The sequence below is a fragment of the Lucilia cuprina genome, chromosome 6, assembly GCF_022045245.1.
Source record: "Lucilia cuprina isolate Lc7/37 chromosome 6, ASM2204524v1, whole genome shotgun sequence".
Lineage (NCBI taxonomy): Eukaryota > Metazoa > Arthropoda > Insecta > Diptera > Calliphoridae > Lucilia > Lucilia cuprina.
The window spans coordinates 41,308,042-41,329,396 of NC_060954.1; the positions used below are offsets into that span (position 1 = coordinate 41,308,042).

General features: G+C 31.3%; 1 protein-coding gene across 1 annotated transcript in view; it reads right to left on the bottom strand.

The window, feature by feature from the left end:
* Positions 1–16,368: 16,368 nt before the first annotated feature.
* Positions 16,369–21,355, bottom strand: part of LOC111683132 (BMP-binding endothelial regulator protein) — a 69,259-nt gene continuing 64,272 nt past the window's right edge. The window contains exon 7 of the mRNA XM_023445166.2: positions 16,369–21,277. Coding sequence (XP_023300934.2) covers positions 19,884–21,277 — 1,394 coding nt within the window. The 3' untranslated portion in view covers positions 16,369–19,883. The remainder of the gene's footprint in view (positions 21,278–21,355) is intronic.

Sequence of the window (21,355 nt, forward strand, 5' to 3'; positions counted from 1 at the left end):
TCTAGTTCTGTTCTAGTTCTGTTTTAGTTCTGTTCTAGTTCTGTTCTAGTTCTGTTCTAGTTCTGTTCTAGTTCTGTTCTAGTTCTGTTCTAGTTCTGTTCTAGTTCTGTTCTAGTTCTGTTCTAGTTCTGTTCTAATTCTGTTCTAGTTCTGTTCTAGTTCTGTTCTGTTCTAGTTCTGTTCTAGTTCTGTTCTAGTTCTGTTCTGTTCTAGTTCTGTTCTAGTTCTGTTCTAGTTCTGTTCTAGTTCTGTTCTAGTTCTGTTATAGTTCTGTTCTAGTTCTGTTCTAGTTCTGTTCTAGTTCTGTTCTAGTTCTGTTCTAGTTCTGTTCTAGTTCTGTTCTAGTTCTGTTCTAGTTCTGTTCTAGTTCTGTTCTAGTTCTGTTCTAGTTCTGTTCTAGTTCTGTTCTAGTTCTGTTCTAGTTCTGTTCTAGTTCTGTTCTAGTTCTGTTCTAGTTCTGTTCTAGTTCTGTTCTAGTTCTGTTCTAGTTCTGTTCTAGTTCTGTTCTAGTTCTGTTCTAGTTCTGTTCTAGTTCTGTTCTAGTTCTGTTCTAGTTCTGTTCTAGTTCTGTTCTAGTTCTGTTCTAGTTCTGTTCTAGTTCTGTTCTAGTTCTGTTCTAGTTCTGTTCTAGTTCTGTTCTAGTTCTGTTCTAGTTCTGTTCTAGTTCTGTTCTAGTTCTGTTCTAGTTCTGTTCTAGTTCTGTTCTAGTTCTGTTCTAGTTCTGTTCTAGTTCTGTTCTAGTTCTGTTCTAGTTCTGTTCTAGTTCTGTTCTAGTTCTGTTCTAGTTCTGTTCTGTTCTAGTTCTGTTCTAGTTCTGTTCTAGTTCTGTTCTAGTTCTAGTTCTGTTCTAGTTCTGTTCTAGTTCTGTTCTAGTTCTGTTCTAGTTCTGTTCTAGTTCTGTTCTAGTTCTGTTCTAGTTCTGTTCTAGTTCTGTTCTGTTCTGTTCTGTTCTGTTCTGTTCTAGTTCTGTTCTAGTTCTGTTCTAGTTCTGTTCTAGTTCTGTTCTAGTTCTGTTCTAGTTCTGTTCTAGTTCTGTTCTAGTTCTGTTCTAGTTCTGTTCTAGTTCTGTTCTAGTTCTGTTCTAGTTCTGTTCTAGTTCTTTCTAGTTCTGTTCTAGTTCAGTTCTAGTTCTGTTCTAGTTCTGTTCTAGTTCTGTTCTAGTTCTGTTCTAGTTCTGTTCTAGTTCTGTTCTAGTTCTGTTCTAGTTCAGTTCTAGTTCAGTTCTAGTTCTATTCTAGTTCAGTTCTAGTTCAGTTCTAGTTCAGTTCTAGTTCAGTTCTAGTTCAGTTCTAGTTCAGTTCTAGTTCAGTTCTAGTTCAGTTCTAGTTCAGTTCTAGTTCAGTTCTAGTTCAGTTCTAGTTCAGTTCTAGTTCAGTTCTAGTTCAGTTCTAGTTCAGTTCTAGTTCAGTTCTAGTTCAGTTCTAGTTCAGTTCTAGTTCAGTTCTAGTTCAGTTCTAGTTCAGTTCTAGTTCAGTTCTAGTTCAGTTCTAGTTCAGTTCTAGTTCAGTTCTAGTTCAGTTCTAGTTCAGTTCTAGTTCAGTTCTAGTTCAGTTCTAGTTCAGTTCTAGTTCAGTTCTAGTTCAGTTCTAGTTCAGTTCTAGTTCAGTTCTAGTTCAGTTCTAGTTCAGTTCTAGTTCAGTTCTAGTTCAGTTCTAGTTCTTTCTAGTTCAGTTCTAGTTCAGTTCTAGTTCAGTTCTAGTTCAGTTCTAGTTCAGTTCTAGTTCAGTTCTAGTTCAGTTCTAGTTCAGTTCTAGTTCAGTTCTAGTTCAGTTCTAGTTCAGTTCTAGTTCAGTTCTAGTTCAGTTCTAGTTCAGTTCTAGTTCAGTTCTAGTTCAGTTCTAGTTCAGTTCTAGTTCAGTTCTAGTTCTAGTTCAGTTCTAGTTCAGTTCTAGTTCAGTTCTAGTTCAGTTCTAGTTCAGTTCTAGTTCAGTTCTAGTTCAGTTCTAGTTCAGTTCTAGTTCAGTTCTAGTTCAGTTCTAGTTCAGTTCTAGTTCAGTTCTAGTTCAGTTCTAGTTCAGTTCTAGTTCAGTTCTAGTTCAGTTCTAGTTCAGTTCTAGTTCAGTTCTAGTTCAGTTCTAGTTCAGTTCTAGTTCAGTTCTAGTTCAGTTCTAGTTCAGTTCTAGTTCAGTTCTAGTTCAGTTCTAGTTCAGTTCTAGTTCAGTTCTAGTTCAGTTCTAGTTCAGTTCTAGTTCAGTTCTAGTTCAGTTCTAATTCAGTTCTAGTTCAGTTCTAGTTTAGTTCTAGTTCAGTTCTAGTTCTGTTCAGTTCTAGTTCTCTTTTAGTTCTGTTCTAGTTATGTTCTACTTCTCTTCTAGTTCTCTTCTAAATCTGTTCTAGATCTAATCTAGTTTTTTATAATCAGTAATTATTAAATATTTTAAACAAACTAATTCTCTTCTTGTACCAACATTTTTCTATGACTGTAAATACAACTATTGCTTTCCTGTACATACTGCGAAACATGTAATTGTATTTATGTAAATCCTTTTTGGTTCTTTACAACATGTAATAATGAAAATTATTATCCCTTAATAATTCTATTCTATTCAATAAAATTTGTCAGCAATTGGTCCCTGCTATACAACCGAGTAAATCATCGAAGGACCAAAACAAAAAAAAAAAAAAAAAAAAAAAAACTCCATTAGATTGAAATTGTCAGTGGTCATTAAATCTTTGTTGCCAAGCAATTTTTTTGTCGTTTTTTAAAAACATTACAGTAATAAAATAGAAAACTTATTACCACGCGACACATGTTGGCTTGTGTGCTGGTTGGAACTTTTTACAATAAATATGATTTATATAAAATTCAGCCTTACAACAGTAACAAGAGTATTTCTAGATTTGTAATTTTTTTTGGCAAAATAATTGTTTAGACTGCAAAGTTTGGGAAGAGTCTAAAGTAACTTTTGATGTTTGACATTATACCATCTCCAATTGTATTGCAGTAACGTCCGTTTTTTTTCAGGATTCTTTATGTAGACATTAGACGGACCCTTAAAAATAAATGTCAGCTTTAAATGGATAGCCATCTTGTGATGGACAAAAATTGATATATAACGATATTAGTTTTCTTTTTATTTTTCGTTAATTGTATAAAAACGAAAATTTTAAATATTTCTTAATTTTAGATTCCAGTAATCTATAAAAGAGAATTTAAATATTGTAATATTTTTAAAATTTATTTAAAAAATCAAATATATGGCATTTAATTGGAAATGGTGTGGATGTTTAAAGAAGATAAATTATGTTTACTGAGAGTAGTTCAAAGACAGCTGAAGTGTATTTTATTAACTTGACAGTAAGTTCAATTATTTAAAAAAATCTGTAAAGTCAAGTATAAAGCCATAAATTTTTACTAGCTGTTGGCAAAGTTTCAAAGTTAATAGTAAATGTTAGTAAAACACGTAAAATTAAAGTGTTTCTAGTTCAGTTCTAGTTCAGTTCTAGTTCAGTTCTAGTTCAGTTCTAGTTCAGTTCTAGTTCAGTTCTAGTTCAGTTCTAGTTTAGTTCTAGTTCAGTTCTAGTTCAGTTCTAGTTCAGTTCTAGTTCAGTTCTAGTTCAGTTCTAGTTCAGTTCTAGTTCAGTTCTAGTTCAGTTCTAGTTCAGTTCTAGTTCAGTTCTAGTTCAGTTCTAGTTCAGTTCTAGTTCAGTTCTAGTTCAGTTCTAGTTCAGTTCTAGTTCAGTTCTAGTTCAGTTCTAGTTCAGTTCTAGTTCAGTTCTAGTTCAGTTCTAGTTCAGTTCTAGTTCAGTTCTAGTTCAGTTCTAGTTCAGTTCTAGTTCAGTTCTAGTTCAGTTCTAGTTCAGTTCTAGTTCAGTTCTAGTTCAGTTCTAGTTCAGTTCTAGTTCAGTTCTAGTTCAGTTCTAGTTCAGTTCTAGTTCAGTTCTAGTTCAGTTCTAGTTCAGTTCTAGTTCAGTTCTAGTTCAGTTCTAGTTCAGTTCTAGTTCAGTTCTAGTTCAGTTCTAGTTCAGTTCTAGTTCAGTTCTAGTTCAGTTCTAGTTCAGTTCTAGTTCAGTTCTAGTTCAGTTCTAGTTCAGTTCTAGTTCAGTTCTAGTTCAGTTCTAGTTCAGTTCTAGTTCAGTTCTAGTTCAGTTCTAGTTCAGTTCTAGTTCAGTTCTAGTTCAGTTCTAGTTCAGTTCTAGTTCAGTTCTAGTTCAGTTCTAGTTCAGTTCTAGTTCAGTTCTAGTTCAGTTCTAGTTCAGTTCTAGTTCAGTTCTAGTTCAGTTCTAGTTCAGTTCTAGTTCTGTTCTAGTTCAGTTCTAGTTCAGTTCTAGTTCAGTTCTAGTTCAGTTCTAGTTCAGTTCTAGTTCAGTTCTAGTTCAGTTCTAGTTCAGTTCTAGTTCAGTTCTAGTTCAGTTCTAGTTCAGTTCTAGTTCAGTTCTAGTTCAGTTCTAGTTCAGTTCTAGTTCAGTTCTAGTTCAGTTCTAGTTCAGTTCTAGTTCAGTTCTAGTTCAGTTCTAGTTCAGTTCTAGTTCAGTTCTAGTTCAGTTCTAGTTCAGTTCTAGTTCAGTTCAGTTTAAATCGGTCTATTTCAGTTCCAGTTTTGGGTTAGGTTATGTTCAGTTCTAGTTTAATTTCAGTTCAGTTCCAGTTCTATTTTAGTTATATTTATACCCTACACCACTATAGTGGGGAGGGTATTATACGTTTGTGCTGATGTTTGTAAAAATAAAAATATTGGTCCAATACCCACCTTAAAGTATACCGATCGATTCAGAATCATTTTTTGAGTCGATTAAGACATGTCCGTCCGTCCGTCTGTCCGGCTGGCTGGCTGGCTGTCCACGTAAACCTTGTGCGCAAGGTACAGGCCGCAATTTTCAAGATAATTTGATGAAATTTGGACCAAGCATGTTTTTTGGCACAAGGACGAAGCCTTGATGAAATCGGTCCATTATTTCACCTAGCCCCCATACAACCGTACCTCCCGATTTGAACTTTTTATGCTATAATTACGTCAAATATTCTGCTATCTCTCTAAATTGGCACAAACAAGTTTTATATAAGTGTAAATGATACTGCAGATTTTCGTAAGGATCGGCCTATATTTGACCCTAGCCCCCATACAAACCCCCCTTCAAAAAATGACTTAAACGTCTTAAATTGACTTGTAACCATTTGTATCGCAATGAAACTCAACAAAACTAACATTTATTTAGAAATATATCCTTTTCCCAAATTTACCGAGGATCGGCCCATATTTGACCTATATAAAGCCTCATTTAGAAATTTTAGTTTTTTATCAATAAATGGCTTAAATATTTTGGAATTATGGTAATATTCAACAGTTTCTTTACAAAAAATAAAAATTTTATAAAAGTAAAAATTGTAAAAATATACTCATGGTGTAGGGTATCATATGGTCGGCCATGCCCGACTATACTTTCCTACTTGTTTTTAGATCAAAAGTTGAGTTCAAAGGAACTTGATTCCAAAATATCTTCTCCTACTTTAACCTTTTACGAAAGTCATATTGGAAGAAGATCAGATGTTAACAATACTTATTTTTTTTGTTGCATCGTTGTATATAGTTTCTGTTTTATTGATTAGAACACAAGGTATTTGAAGAATATCTGACATGAAACGTGAGTGAAAAGTGAATTAATTTATAGTACAATCAATATAGTCTGTTACAAATATGGACATTTATTTATTCTTTCGTTCATTGGATCGTTCGTTTAATCGCATACAAAAAGAACGAAAAACATTGGAAACTCGCGGCATCATGTCTCTCCTTTTATAAAATTCAAACAAAATCAAATTATTGCACGCGTACGCATGTACTAGGCTCAGAAAAGATTGACTCGTGCCAATTCCACAATTTACTTAAAGATTCTTCGTTTTGCTTTTGATTTGCTGGTGAAGAAAATAACAGACAGAAGAGGAAAAAATTGGTTTGTTTTAAAGAATACGAATAAGATAAAAGACAACGCATCTCTAAATGATCATTAACAAGCAGAGTTTTTCAATGGAGACGTTCGTTTTGATTTTTTGCTTAGTTTTTTATTAATTTTATTCTTTGAAATAAATTGTATAAATGTTAAAGAAACATTGATGGTGGTGATTGCCATTAAGATTAATAATAGTGGGGGGAACTAGCGAAGTTTGGGAAAAATATTTAACTTTTATAATTCGGAATTCGATATTTGTTATCAGATGTTTTAAAGAATTTATACTCTGTAAGAGAAACTATCATTAAATACCAGAGTTGATGGACACACACCTAACACACTCGATTATTTTCATATGTCACTCGATACACTGTTTTCACCAACTTTTCACTCTCCAGACATCGTAGCGTTTCCAAATCAGTTAAGAAGCGTTCAATATATATCTTACTGCTCTACTGGTAACAAAACTTTTTAATTAATCACTTGAAGAGTGAGAGACATTTGAAACAAATGTCTCTTAAAATTTACCTTATGATCGCATATTTTTGAACATTTCAGGACAAACTCTTTGGAGATGTATATAATAAGCCAACAAATGAAGACCTTGTAACAATCACTGAAAGATTTCGTGTGAATAGAGTCGACTTTGAACATTAAAACAGACGACTGGCTGCGTTAATTAATTTATATTTATGGTCGAATTATCAGAAGCTCTTAATGTTTTGTACAAGACAATATATCAATATAAAAATCTCATGCATAGGGCATGTGTTTTAAAATCTATTTGAGAGCCACTTGACTGCTTGTAGGAAGTTTTCAAGCCAGCGAATAGTAGATTTGAGAGGCTTATTTAAGTTTGACATTGAGTTTGTAACTCATAATTTTAAGTTCACGCGAAAACGTAATCTTTATAAAAACATAGAGTATTGCTCGGTGGCAGTAGAATCTCAAACCCAAATGGTGATATGTATATCAAACTAAGGATGTCTGGATTATAAACCTTGATGGCTTTCGCCTACCGCAATCACAGTCTTCACTGATCAGTCACTCCACACTCTTTTTGGAAGAATCAAAGAACAAGTAATAAATTATAGTCGGGCGAGGCAGATCATATAATACCCAACACCTGTTACAAAAAGTAAAATTTGATTAAGTTTTCATAATAAAACATTTAAATGGAATTGTACCTTGCCTCAGATAAACTTAAGCCATTAATTGCTGAATAAAACTGTGGACATTTAAATCAAATTTTGAAGAGAACTTTTTATAGGGTCAAATTATGGAGTTCATGAGATCATCAAGGTTTATAGCTTTTTGTCGACATAGAAGTATATTAAAAATAATTATGAACTTAAAAGCGTTATTCGGCGGGTCCAGTTATATGGTTATTTTCAAAATTGCGACCTGTAGTTTGATTACAAGGCTTTCATGGACGAACGGACATAGCTAATTTGACTCAGAATCGGCTAAGGTAGGTATAGGACCAATGTTATTGTGCGTTACAAACATTAGCACAAACCCAATATATATATTATAAGATCCTGAGATTATATTTAGACGAAGAGCTAACGAAAATTACTTTTATTACGACTATCCAGACTAAAAATTGGAATCAGAATTACTTTTAGAATCGGTAATGATTGTAATCCAATCCATGTCGAAATATCGGCCATAAAAAGAACGGCAAACTGGCTCTGGTATCATAAGATATCAAACAGAGATATTCTAATCTTTACCGACAGGTCAAGCTGCAATTAAGTCCCGGACAGGTGTATACTCTACATCATGACTAGTCCAGGAATGCCGGACATCCTTAAATAGGATGGCGAGACATTGAAATATCGTACTCGTATGGGTACGAGGACACGGGGTCACTACAGGCAATTGTATCGCTGACGAGCTCTCGAAGGCGGGTACGCAATTGCTCGGACATAGACCATTTTTGCGGTTCTCCGATAGGAGTATGCAAACGACTTATGAATAACATGTTTAATGAACTCTCACAACATGAGCCAACTTGTACTCAGACACTTAAATTTGGTAACCACGCAATGCGACTTTGATTACCTTATAATGACTACTGCAGAAGCTGTCTAGATGAGAAAGAAGAGGAATCAATAGAACATCTTCTTTGTCACTGTCCGGCACTGGAGGACATCCGACTTCGTTATATGGCACATCGAGTTCTGGAGGACACCTCAAAGTTATAAGAGACTTAAATAGATAACCTAAACGCCTTTATCAGGCATTGCGGTTGGTTTGACGACACAAACTCAAATAGCAATGATCAGTAGCTTTTTCGAGTTCGAGACTCTTTTCCGTTTATGAAGTCTCTCTGACTATCTTATCTCCGTCTTTCAGTGTCTTCTACTACTATTAACCTTAATTTCTCTTCACTATCTCTCTTACCATAACTTTCTTTGTCCCCTTCCTCTTTTCTTTTAATACATTTGCAGGTATTACAAAGGGACCAAAAGGACCCACGTGTGCATCTATTGCAGCCTGAACTATCAACCAACGAACCAATCCAGACCAATTGATACAAGTTTCTTTTGTGATTTGATATACATATGTATCTTAAAGATATATGAAATATATTGAGATATAAATAGGTTTTTACTTCCACCATAAAATACACACACTGAAAATTAAAACTCGATTTGGCAACTCTAACTGTGTAGATCACAAGAATATGAAGTCTGTTTAGCTCATTCCTTTTAAGTACATTTTACAGGTTCACAAAAATCGACTCCTTCGAGTATAAGACATAAGTTATACATACATATATATTTTGTATTTTATGTAGTTAATCTGAAGAATATAAAATATATCGAACGTATGCCAAATACAACAACTAAGACTTTCATTACAAACTTAATTGGCGCTAACATACTCGTACATACTCATACTTCTTGTATTTGTATTTGTAATGTAGGCTCTTCCATAATCATACAACACATACGAATCGATACCTAACCATGGATGGATTGTCGGTGGATGGATGGATGGATGGTTATAGTGAAAAAAAGCCATACACACTTCCATATTAAAAGCGGTTACTGACTGACATTGTTAATGGCGCCAGTGTTTGCCAAATTTGGGCGTATTATTTTCTTCGTTTTCGTACTAATATCAAAAGTTTACAAACGCCAAAAGAACAAATCAAAAGAATAATAATGAAATTCATAGAAATTTTTATAAAAAAACAACCACACGCATATGTCATAAACCATTTGAGCGGGAGTTGGAGAGTGAAAGAGTTGGTTAGAAGTCAACAACAACTGTCATAAACAAGTAAATTTTACAAATACTTCCTGGTAGTAAAGTAAGAAACAAAAAACTTATTTACAGCCTTAAAATATTAAAACGTACTTATTACTAGAACGTATATAATGTTAGTAAAACTTAATAAGTGCTGAACTATTAAATGACCAAACCGCCTGACATTTTTTATGATCGATGTCTGTCACATGTCAATTTTATCTATTATATTTCCTACGTTATATGTACACCAGGCTGACCTTTTCAATATTTCGCAAACTGTAATCGCCAGTGTTGTTTAATGACATTTTAATGATTGGGTTAAAAGAAGGGGAGGGGAGGTGTTTGTAAGTACATATGTATTTGTAAGTGTAAATCAGATTCCTGTTTCATTAATTTTTAGTTTATTAATGTAGCTCGTATGATGAAACTCATTACATCTACTTTTGTGCTTCATATCCCAGCAAAATGTTAAATAAAAACTAAAAGAAATGAGATGATATGTATGATCTATAGGAAATTTAAATACTCTCGGAAAGACCTTATATATGTGAAGGAAATTATCGTTTAATGTTTAGAAATCAAGTTTTTCTCAACGTAGTTCCAATCGTCTACCATTGTGCTTCATAGCCCAGCAAAATGTTGATCAAAAACTTAAAGAAATGAGATGATATGTATGATCTATAGGAAATTTAAATACAATCGGAAATAGTGTTTATCTTTGAAGGAAATTATCGTTCAATGTTTAGAAATCAAGTTTTTCTCAACGTAGTTCCTCCAAATGTTCCAATCAGTACCTATTCCCGAAAAATGTAATATTTTTTAAATAATAAGAATAAGTTTCATCTTTTTACGTTCTTTCTGCATGTTTTATACTCTTTTAAATCAGATCGGTTCATTTTTTATAGTGTTACTCCTAAATCTGTATTTGAATTAAGAATACGTGCGATTATAGTAACATTGCAAATATTCATTCCAAAAATACTTCTCGTTCTCCTCTCGTTGGGGCCATGCCATAAGATTTTAGTAGTCCCACACACTATTCATCTATTTCAAATTATTCTACTAATTAATAAGCTCTAATCGGGTTCAATCAGTTTCTTGCGTTAACTTCTTAAACTTCTTTCCCTCTTACAGCATTTATTTTCATTCTGTCTCTATCATTACGAAATATCCCTGATAGGTGACATACCCTTGTAATACATAGCTTATTGGATGAGCATGCGGTAATGGCTCTATTTCTACAGTCTAATACTGTCTTCGATTTAACTCTAACAGCTAATATCACCCTAATCCAATCTACAAATTTCGCGTTAAAACGTAACTTTGTGCTGGGTTTCTGAGTTTTCAATGTATATGGCCAAGTCTGGGAGTTACTTGATTAAAACACAAACGAAAGCTGTTTTCTTTTGGATCAAAATATGGAGTAACCTACTGATTTGTCTCCTAGTTTATAGGCATTTGAGTAACAACAGATTTTTCACAGGGTTTGCTCTGATATGCCGCTTTAACAAAATTGTTCCACTTACTTGAGTGTAAGTACACACATACATGTGTACATAAGATCTCATTTCGAGCCTATAGCACAATAATCACCTCAGTCACTGATACCGTCCTGTCCAAGAACTGGAGCTAAGCATTGGTATGATATTCAAGACACAAATAACTTCCGAAATTTTGAACTCAAGGTTAGTCTGAAATGCTTTATAGGTTGTTGGAAAGCAAATTTGTCAAGAAGTTAAATTGCGAAAAAAGAGGACAAAATGCCATTTACTAGCATTTCGAACTCGGTACTGTAATAGTACAATTATATCTTATGCGATATATCTGACAATTGGCCCACTTAAACTCAAGTATCATACACACATACATATAAGTATACATAAGATCTCATTTGAAGCCTGTAGCACAATGATCATCTCAGTCACTAATACCGCCCTGTCCAAGAACTGGAGCTAAGCAGATTTCCAAGACACAAATAGCGTCCGAAATTTTGAACTCGAGGTTAGTCTAAACCGCTTCATAGGTTGTTGGCGGGCAAATTTGTCAAAAAGTTAAATTGCGAAAAAAGAGGAGAAAACGCCATTTACTAGCATTTTGAACTTTGTCTGTAATAGTACGTTTATATTTTATGGGATATATCTGACATATATGTTCATATGAGATCGAGTCTATTAAATATTTTTTTAGTTCTAATAAATCTTATCTATGACGAATTTCGCCCGAAGTAAGTTATGTAAAAGAAGGCTATGAAGAATCGTATATACCCTTCACACCGTGGTGAAGGATATATACGATTCGGCACAGGCAAATATAGAACTCTTACTTGTTTAAGCCAATTATGACGTTATAGTCTTTTTCTGAAGAGGGCCTTACATTAAGACTAGTTGAATTCGTGGACCTATATTGCCTATTTTCAATATCAAACAAACTACATTTGACAAAATTTAGTTTCCATCAGACGGACATGGCTAGATCGTCTCAGAATCTTTTGAGGATCCAAAACATATATACTTTTATAGGTCTTAGAATAATATTTCGATTAGTTACAAACGGAATGACAATCGTTCAACATTTCATGTAAAATTTTGGTGTTCTAACCATATACAGAGGAAATTTTGAAAACTGAACGAAATTCTGTAATATCTCTGTCTGTCTGTCATTTCATAGAGTATGTTAGTAGGATAATTTTAAAATTTCTCCATTCTCTCTTATTCCTCGTTTAGTGTCTTGACCATTTTTAACTACATATTCTTTTGTTTTTAATTTTTTTGCAAACATTGCAAATGTGTGTAAATTTCTCATATTTACAAAATACGTGATTTACATTCTAAATTTAAGTGTTTATTTATTTTTATATATGTATGTATGTATTTTTATGTCTACTTATAGTTGTGGTTGTTTTGTTTCTTTTTTATTGTCTTTGTTTAGTACGTCTTTGGCCATCATAAGCGGTCATTTCAATATTGACTTGACACATTAATGTCTGTAGAAAAAAGCACAAACACCAGTACAACACTTTAGAACTAAACAAAATAATACATAAAAATAATTACAAAAACAACAATTGAATTGAGAAACTAAGTATGTATACTGTTGCAAGTTTATTTTTTGCGTCTAGAGCTTCCCATAGTAATTTGTATTTTCTCATTTTATTACCTACAAAATTAACTCAACTATTCCCTTCTGTTTCTTCTGATACATTATTCAAAGTGATTTTAGTTGGTGGGTCATTAAAATAAAAGTTGTTGTGATATATATTTACAATTCGACACCCTACATCAACATACATAAGTTGGCTCAGAACTGAATGCTTCAAAGAGATTTAAACTTTTAAGACCGTGTACAGGTACAGGGTGATTTGATGGGCAACTGAATGACTAAGTTAGTTATTTATTTAGCTAGGTAATTAGTTAGTTAGATAGTAAGTTAGTTATTTAGTTAGTAAGTTCGTTATTTAGTTAATTAGTTAGTCAGTTAGTTAGTTAGTTAGTTGGTTAGTTAATTAGTTAGTTAGTTAGTTAGTTAGTTAGATAGTTAGTTAGTTAGTTAGTTAGTTAGTTAGTTATTTAGTTAGTTCATTATTTAGTTAATTAGTCAGTTAGTTAGTTATTTAGTTAGTTCGTTATTTAGTTAATTAGTCAGTTAGTTAGTTATTTAGTTAGTTCGTTATTTAGTTAATTTGTTAGTTAGTTAGTTATTTAGTTAGTTGGTTAGTTAGTTGGTTAGTTAGTTTGTTAGTTAGTTAGTTAGTTAGTTAGTTAGTTAGTTAGTTAGTTACTTAGTTAGTTAGTTAGATAGTTAGTTCTTTAGTTAGTTCGTTATTTAGTTAATTAGTCAGTTAGTTAGTTAGTTCGTTAGTTAGTTAGTTAGTTATTTAGTTATTTAGTTCGTTATTTAGTTAATTTGTTAGCTAGTTAGTTAGTTAGTTATTTAGTTAGTTCGTTAGTTAGTTATTTAGTTAGTTCGTTATTTAGTTAATTTGTTAGCTAGTTAGTTAGTTAGTTAGTTAGTTAGTTAGTTAGTTAGTTAGTTATTTAGTTAGTTAGTTAGTTAGTTAGTTAGTTAGTTAGTTAGTTAGTTAGTAAGTTAATTAGTTATTAAGTTATTTAGTTACTTTTAAAGGCGTGCATAGATATGTTACATCAGATCAGTTTATAACTGTCTTACTACTTGGGGTTTGGTGTAGGGTCAACAAATCTGAATTTAATTTTATGTGATTGTAAAAAGTTTTGTTTATTATCAACATGAGCAGATCATAAAATCAAACAACAACAATAACTATTTAACACATGCTACTAATATTATTGTTGCAGTTGCAATTGCAGCAGTAGCTTGCTCATGTTGTTGCTGTTGTTCCAGTAATAACAATGAAACCAATAAATATAAACTAAAATAAATGTACAGAAAAAAAAAACGCAAAAAGTTGTAAAAATAATTATTGTACGTTTTAGAGTCCAACGTACATACAAACATAAATACTTACATATGTTTGTTGTTATTTTACATGTGTAAGTATTTAATGGTTGTTGTTTTTTTTTCTATAATTTTTGCGGTTGTATTTCAGAGCAATTTTTGCATTGTAACGAATTGTGTATCAACATTTATAAAATTTATGTTTGTCATAAATTAGAAGGGAGCACCTAGAAGTTTTAATTTTTCAATTTTTATGACACAGAAAGTGCGTAGGTTGTTCGGGAAGTAAGTGAGTCAGGCGAAGGTAAACATTTGTGCTTTATTGCATTATTCATTAGTCATTTGGTGACGCATTGTGACAGAACAAGGATGTTCAATGAAAATTATTTATTTTTTATAACGAACATTTGTCATAATTAAATAATAATCAGATCAACTTGATTTATAGAATCTTTAGTTTGTATTGAATCATGTGGATTGATCAATAATAATATAGAGATTTTTATTAATATTTTTTTTATTTTATATTTGCAAAATGTTAATGTAAACAAGCGGGTTTGTTATTTATTATAGTGAATTTGCTATATACTTACATATTCAGAATCTATTTATGCATCGATATTATAATGACCATTAAGGTGATTATAGAAAGAGGATCTGTTATAGGGATTTGGGTCAATTATAGACCCTCCTTGAATTCCGCACCAAAAACAACCTTTGTTATAAAGTAAAGCTTATCTCAAAGAAAATTAGTTACAGTATTAAGTGTTTTGAACAAAAAACCATGTTTTCACCACTAATAATAACATCACCGATCTTCAGATCTCTTGCAGTATCAGTTAAAATGTTTTGACCAGCTCGTTCATATTTCCCCTAATAATTACACCACCGATCTTCAGATAAACGGTATCAGCTAAAGCTTTTTTCAAGTCATAAATAGTCTAAGACACACACCCTCAAAGAGTCCATACTAGCTTATGAGTTATGTTACTTATTAACGTTCATATTTGCACTTATAATTACATCACTGAAATATAGATCTGTAGAGCAACATTAGTTTACATGGCGCATTAGCCCTAATTTTGTTATAAAAGATATTTTTGATATGGGCATACTGGCGTATGAGTTATATTTATTTGGTGCAACAAGTATACGCAAAGACAATATTGAAATAGTGTAATAAATAGTCTTCTCGATATTTTGTCCATAGTTTAGTCTATAGTCTAGTCTATAGTCTAGTCTATAGTCTAGTCTATAGTCTAGTCTATAGTCTAGTCTATAGTCTAGTCTATAGTCTAGTCTATAGTCTAGTCTATAGTCTAGTCTATAGTCTAGTCTACAGTCTAGTCTATAGTCTAGTCTATAGTACAATTTTTAGTCTAGTCTGAAATCTAGTCTATTGTCTAGTTTTTAGACTATTCTATAGTCTAGTCTATGATCTAATCTGTAGTCTAGTCTTTAGTCTAGTTTATAGGCTAGTTTATAGCCTTGTCTATAGTCAATTTTATAGTCTAATCTATAGTCCAGTCTAAAATCTATTCTATAGTCTGTATTCTAGTTTGTAGTTTAGTTTATAATCTGGCCTATAGTCTAATCTTTCATTTTAACATGGTGATAAAATTAGAGACAAGTACATATGACGCTTGCTTACTAGTAAGAAGTTAGGTGATTACTTACTACGATGACCTGCATAAGGAGAAATAGAAGTATAATTTGCATTCTTTTTTGATCGGTAAATAAAACAACCAAATGAATTTAAAATTTTTATTATAATAGTTTTTTTATTGGACTTTTATATTTCTTTTTTTATTAAAGTGTAGATGAATTTCGATTTTTGTTTTAATTGAAATAAATGGAATTTCCATTAAGTTTACAATTGCATTTGTTTATATATCAAAGCTTAAGTTAAGAGAGTGAATAAAAAGGGACAAGGAGAAAAAACAAAAACACAAATATATTTAATTGGTTTTATAATTATTTGTTTTTATTTAAATATTTTAAGTAAAATAGTTTGTTTTTCATTTTTTGTTGTGTATAGTGTTGTTATTTTTTGAATAATTTTCATTTTGAACTTTACAAGTTGCGTTTTAAATTTAAGTGGAATTATGCAAAATTTTATTTATTTTTTCATTTTATTTTCAATAATTTGTTTAAGTAATATGGCTGTTGGTTGCATTTGATTTAATTAAAAATATTTAATTTATTTTATTTAAGTAAAATTTAGTTTAAATTTAATAATTAAGTGTTATTTTTTATTATTTAAGTAGTTTATTTAATAAATTTAAAAAAAGTATTGGCTAAAACTTAAAAAAAATAAAATAAAAATTATATAAAATACATTTCTTTAAAGTATAATTAAGCAAAAAATACTGTTTGTGCAAAATATTTATTAATATAGAAGAAAAAAAAAACTAAGTTTTTTATATAAATATATATTTTAAATTTATTTTAAACTTATTTTATAGGTAATAGTTATTAATATTTATAAATAGTTTATACCACAATGAGAATGTTTATCTAGTTTTTTTATTTTTATTTAATATTTAAGGCTTAGTTTTATATTTAAGTTTAAATTTATAAAGTTATTATTTTTTTAGTTTAATTTATTTAATTCTGGCTTAATTGCTAAATGAAAATAAATAAGGCTTATGAGGTGAAATTTTTTGTTTTTTAAGATGGTGTTTCTTCAGTGTATTTGTTTTTTTTTTTTTTGTAGAAAATAGCCTATTGTTAAATAGATTTTTAAATTATTATCATTTTTGAAATTAATTTATATCGAGTCTTGTGGTTGTTGTTAAAAAATAAATTGCTAAATTATCAAACTAAATAAAAGATCAAAATGATGGGCTTAATGGTTATAAATGTGTTAGAACTTGTTTAAGTTTCATAACTCCGTTCTACATTACAATGATTTTGACCATGCATCGTTGTCATTTTGACAACGTAACGAGGTGTTCACATCATGATGACATTTTCAGAGTTTTATCTTTGGGTATATAATTGCAAAAACGTGATTCACAACAGTTTATAATAAATGTGTTCCATCTGCTTTAACAAGCTAGAGATCGATCAGAATTGGTGATTTTAAATACAAAAATCATCTGGGCCTTTGAAAAAACTTTGAAAAACGAGAATTTCATTTAAACTTAACGAAAGCTTGAAAACTTAATAGGAACTTCTCAAGTAGCAATTTCAAAAAATTATATTGGAAGCAGCGAATTTCAACCTGGAACATAAACATTGTGCACCTTACGAATGAAAATCGAAAGCTCCTGATAGAAAATTTCGCTTGTCCGAAATGCAGTTTAAACAAATATAGACTGAAGCAAAAGAGATCGTATGTGATGCCCGACTAAACAGCAGAATCAACAACAAACTCAAAATATCTATGGCGTTAAAAGAATCCAATGTATTAGCAGCAGTTGTAATCTGGACAGACCTTAACCAAATGCAACTGATCCGTTTGAAGGAAAATGCACGAACAACGTTTAGAGTTGAAAGAAGAATTCCTATTTTATAATGTTAACGCCGAAGCGTAAAAGATCTGACGTGATCAACTGAATCAGCAACAAAGCCAATATATCTCTGGGGCTATCAGCAGTTGTAATCTGGACAGATCATCAAAGGAAGTACATCGATTGCTCCCGGAAGTTTATGATAAATATGTTGCATCGGCTTTAACAAGCTAGAGATGGTTTGGAAGTGGTGGTTTTGAATACAAAGATCAGTCTTTGAAAACCGAAAATTTTATTTAAACGAATGTAACTGATACGTTTAAATGGAACATTGGCCGAACAACGTTCAGATGAGACCAGCGGAATCGTCAGCAAAGCCAAAATATATTTGTCTTTAAGATATTTAGTAGGAAAAAAAAAATAAATATTCCACAAAGGTAATACTCGGTCGCATGTTGCAATACCTTTACAAAAACTATTTAGAAAGAAGTTATAGCAAACTGTGTCTCAACCGGTTTAGAGTGTAGATCTGGGCTAGTCCGACTATTACTTTTATTGATTGACGTAGAACGTTCACTCTAGCCCTCTCTCTTTCTGAACAGATTCCTCTACAGAACAGGCTCTCCGAAATTTGGAATAAATATGTTGACAGAAACTTATTATAAGTTGCAAAATAGAAGAAAATACGCCATTTTTTGAAAGTTTTAAAACAACAAAACACTAAATAGCTTGATCTGAAAGCTTTTAAACAACGAAAACACTTTGTTTTATCTAACTTGATTTAGTCTCAATTTAAGCCAAATTTTTAGAAAGAAAATCTTATAAATATTTAGCTTTAAATTAAGGAAAGCTTTTAAAGTGATTTAAGTAAATTTTTGACTTTATATTGAGTTAATCTATCTTTGAGTGAAAGCTTTCAATAAAAACCAAAAATCGTGTTTTCTTTGTTTAGTTTATCTTGAGATAAACTAGTTTGATTTTAAAGTTTTTAAACTGTTGAGTTAATAAAATAAATAAAAGCTTTTTTAAATAAGATGCTTTGCATATATGAAGTAAACCAAGTTTATATGAAGTTTACCAAGAAAGCTCTTTAATGAAGATCTGATTTCTTCTGTTTAGTTTATCTTGAGTTAATCTAAAATGGATTTTAAAGCTTTTCCAAAATATTAGAATAAAAATAAGTTTCTAAAGATTTAACAGAGAAAGCTTTTAAATGAGATAAACTAGCTTGATTTAAGAGCTTTTAAACTATTGAATTATGCATTATATTTAAAAAAAAGCTCTTAAGTATTTTTGTACAAATTAATAAAAGCTTTTTGTTTCATTTAGATATTTTTCATATATCCTTTTTCTAATTAAAGAAAGTTGAAGTTCTTTTTTCTTTTGTTCAGCTTATCTTGAGTTAATCTAGATAGATTTTAAAGCTTTTCAAAAATATTGGAATAAGAGTAAATTTATAAAGATTTAACCAAAATAGCTTTTAAATGGAAAATTTTCTTATTTTATTTAGCTAAAGTTAAACTAGCTGAACCACAAATGATGGTTTATATTGATTTACTGTTTTTTTAAAACTTTCACATTTTTAATCATTTTGATCTTTAATTTAGTGAAAAATATTTCTATTAATTGTTCTATGTATGTATATGTAAATGGAAATGTTAAATGAATGGTTATTTTTGCATGCGATTATTTTTTGTTTAATTAGTAACTAATACAATAACTAAAATTTAATTAAAATTATAAAAATAATAATATTTTTAAAATAATTGAGATCTATTTTAGGTTTAATTTCTTTTGATTATGAATTTTTTTTTCAAATTTTGAAATAAGTTTTTTGTTTCAAATAAAAAGCTAAAAGATTGGCTCTTATTTAAGGAATAGTGTGCAAAGCTTTACAAAAGCTTTGTGTTAATAATAAACGAGAGTGGTAAGGAGAAGCAGAGTTAAGAGAGAGTTTAGTAAAGTTCCATGAAACAGTAAAAAAAGAATAACATGAAAATAATGAATAGATTAAGATCGTTTCGAAAAAGCTTTATAACAAGCTTTTGCTAATAAAAAGCTTTACTAGTTCTGTTTATAAAGCTAGAATCACATTTAGAATGTTGTTTATGAAATAAGAGCCATTTCAGGAAAAATATACAAAATAAACTAAATATTTTCTAATAAAAAATCTTAATAATTAAAAGCTTAATTAAAAAATATATAAAATAGAAATATACAACAAAAGCAATATGCTCTTAATAACGGGTTATTAAAAAATTAAAAATTTCTCTTTTTTCAAACTATAGAGAGGTTTTCCAACTATAGAGAGAAAGAAATGACTTTTAAATTTTAAAACAGCAATAGGCAGGGAGTAAAACAAATTGCTCTCTGACTTTATCTGTAAGAAATCAAGACTGCAAAAAAAGCTTTTATAAAAACTTTTCGCATATCACTGTTTAAAAGTTTAATCTCTTAATAATGAAGAAGGTTTGTTATTTAACACACATTCTCTTCCTAAAGCAGTGAATGAATTAAAAGCTCGAGAACTCTTTGCCAACCACTGCTGTAAAGCTTTAAAAGTATAGACTCTAGGTTTTTTATTAGTTTACTTTAAAATAGTCTAGAGTTATAAACACACGAAAGAAAGCCGTTTGTTATTGTTTTAACAGAATTGAATGAACTTAAGAGTATTAAAAAGTCATTTCTTTACTCTCTTACAATAGCAAGAGAAATTTTTTAAAAAAATTTGATCTATAGCTATTTTCTTTTAAATTTTAAATTATTACAATAGAGTATAGTTAACAAAACCGTAACGCTTTTTTTCTGTCCTTCCCAAAGGGAAAACGCTTACATACATATATACTATTTGTATGTCTCTTCTCAATGCAACGGTAGTGGTGTGCGCTCTGGAGTCTTTGATGTTAATAGAACTTTCGGTACATGTTTGTCAATGAAATTCCTTTGAATTTCATTATAATTATGTTGAGCTTTCTTGTGCTTACGCGCACCCCTTTGATTGGCCAGAGGTTTGCGCAGAAAACTCAAGTCACCATAGTAGGGATTATCCTGGAGTAGATAAAGTGTGGTATTAAAATCTCTTTTCCACATACCATACGGACACATGGTAGAAGAACGCCAGTCAGGCAAAGTGACACCCAAACGTTGACATTCTCGAGCATAAGCAGCGAAACTATCGCAATGACACATGCCATCCGGACACTCGCAAACATCCATTTTACAGGAATCGATATAATTGTTGGGATTTAAACGATCATTACAATTGCCAAAGACTTCGGCTATGCGCAGAGGTCGACATAAGGCATTGGTTTTTCTTTGCTTGCAGATGGGTTGTACAGCTATGTTTTCCTTTTTACGTGAACAAGCCTTGGGACCACCAACTTTCCAGGAATTGGCAAAACGCCATACCTCAGTGTGATTAACACCATCCCGACTGGTCAGATCATCACGCGCCAAACCATTATAATTACCACACAAGCCACACAGTCTACGTTTATAGGAAGAGGGAGCCATAATTTGTAGATAATTATTACCATCCCATTCTATACTCAAACCCAGCTCAGTTTTCAATATTATACTCTCTTTCAAACGTTCTATACTGGTAATGGCTCCCTGGCTATAAGGCAACACCACTCGACTACCATTTACCTTAACTCTCATCTTTTGACCCAAATTAACACGTATACCACGCATTTTTAAAGTAACCGTTTTAGTCCAAGACGATGTATTCGTACCACGTCCATCATTAGTCAAACGTATGGAAAACGTATGATCACGACAATCGGAAGCTAGCAGATATTTACAGGAACCTTGAAAGCTATAAAATTTACCATCAAATGTTTTAAAATGAGGATCACCAAATACAGTACAAGTGCCAGCGGTCTCTATACACTTGGAACAACATTCACCCGGCAACACCTTTAACTCCTCATTCGAACGACACTTAATGACCGGACAACGCATTTCCGAACAACGTATATTACCCGCTGTACAACGACACGAACGACATGGTCCCAAATTCCAAGTTTCATTATTTTGATAACTAATGCCATTCGAAATGCATTCACTGCGTACCTCGGATATTATACAGCGTGGACAGCAACCATCCATTTCTTGATACTCTGGAGAACATTCGAGTATGGGACAGGTTTTACGCTCACATATACTAGTGCCATTGGTACAAGTGCAATTTGTGCAGCGATCGGGCATAAATTGAATTTTGTCATTGAAAATTTTGTGATTAAAAATGCATTTTCCTGCAAAGAGGAGAAAATGGAAATTAGGAAGGGAAATGTTTAAAAGTTTCAAGAATGTCTTTTGACTTTATAGCTTTA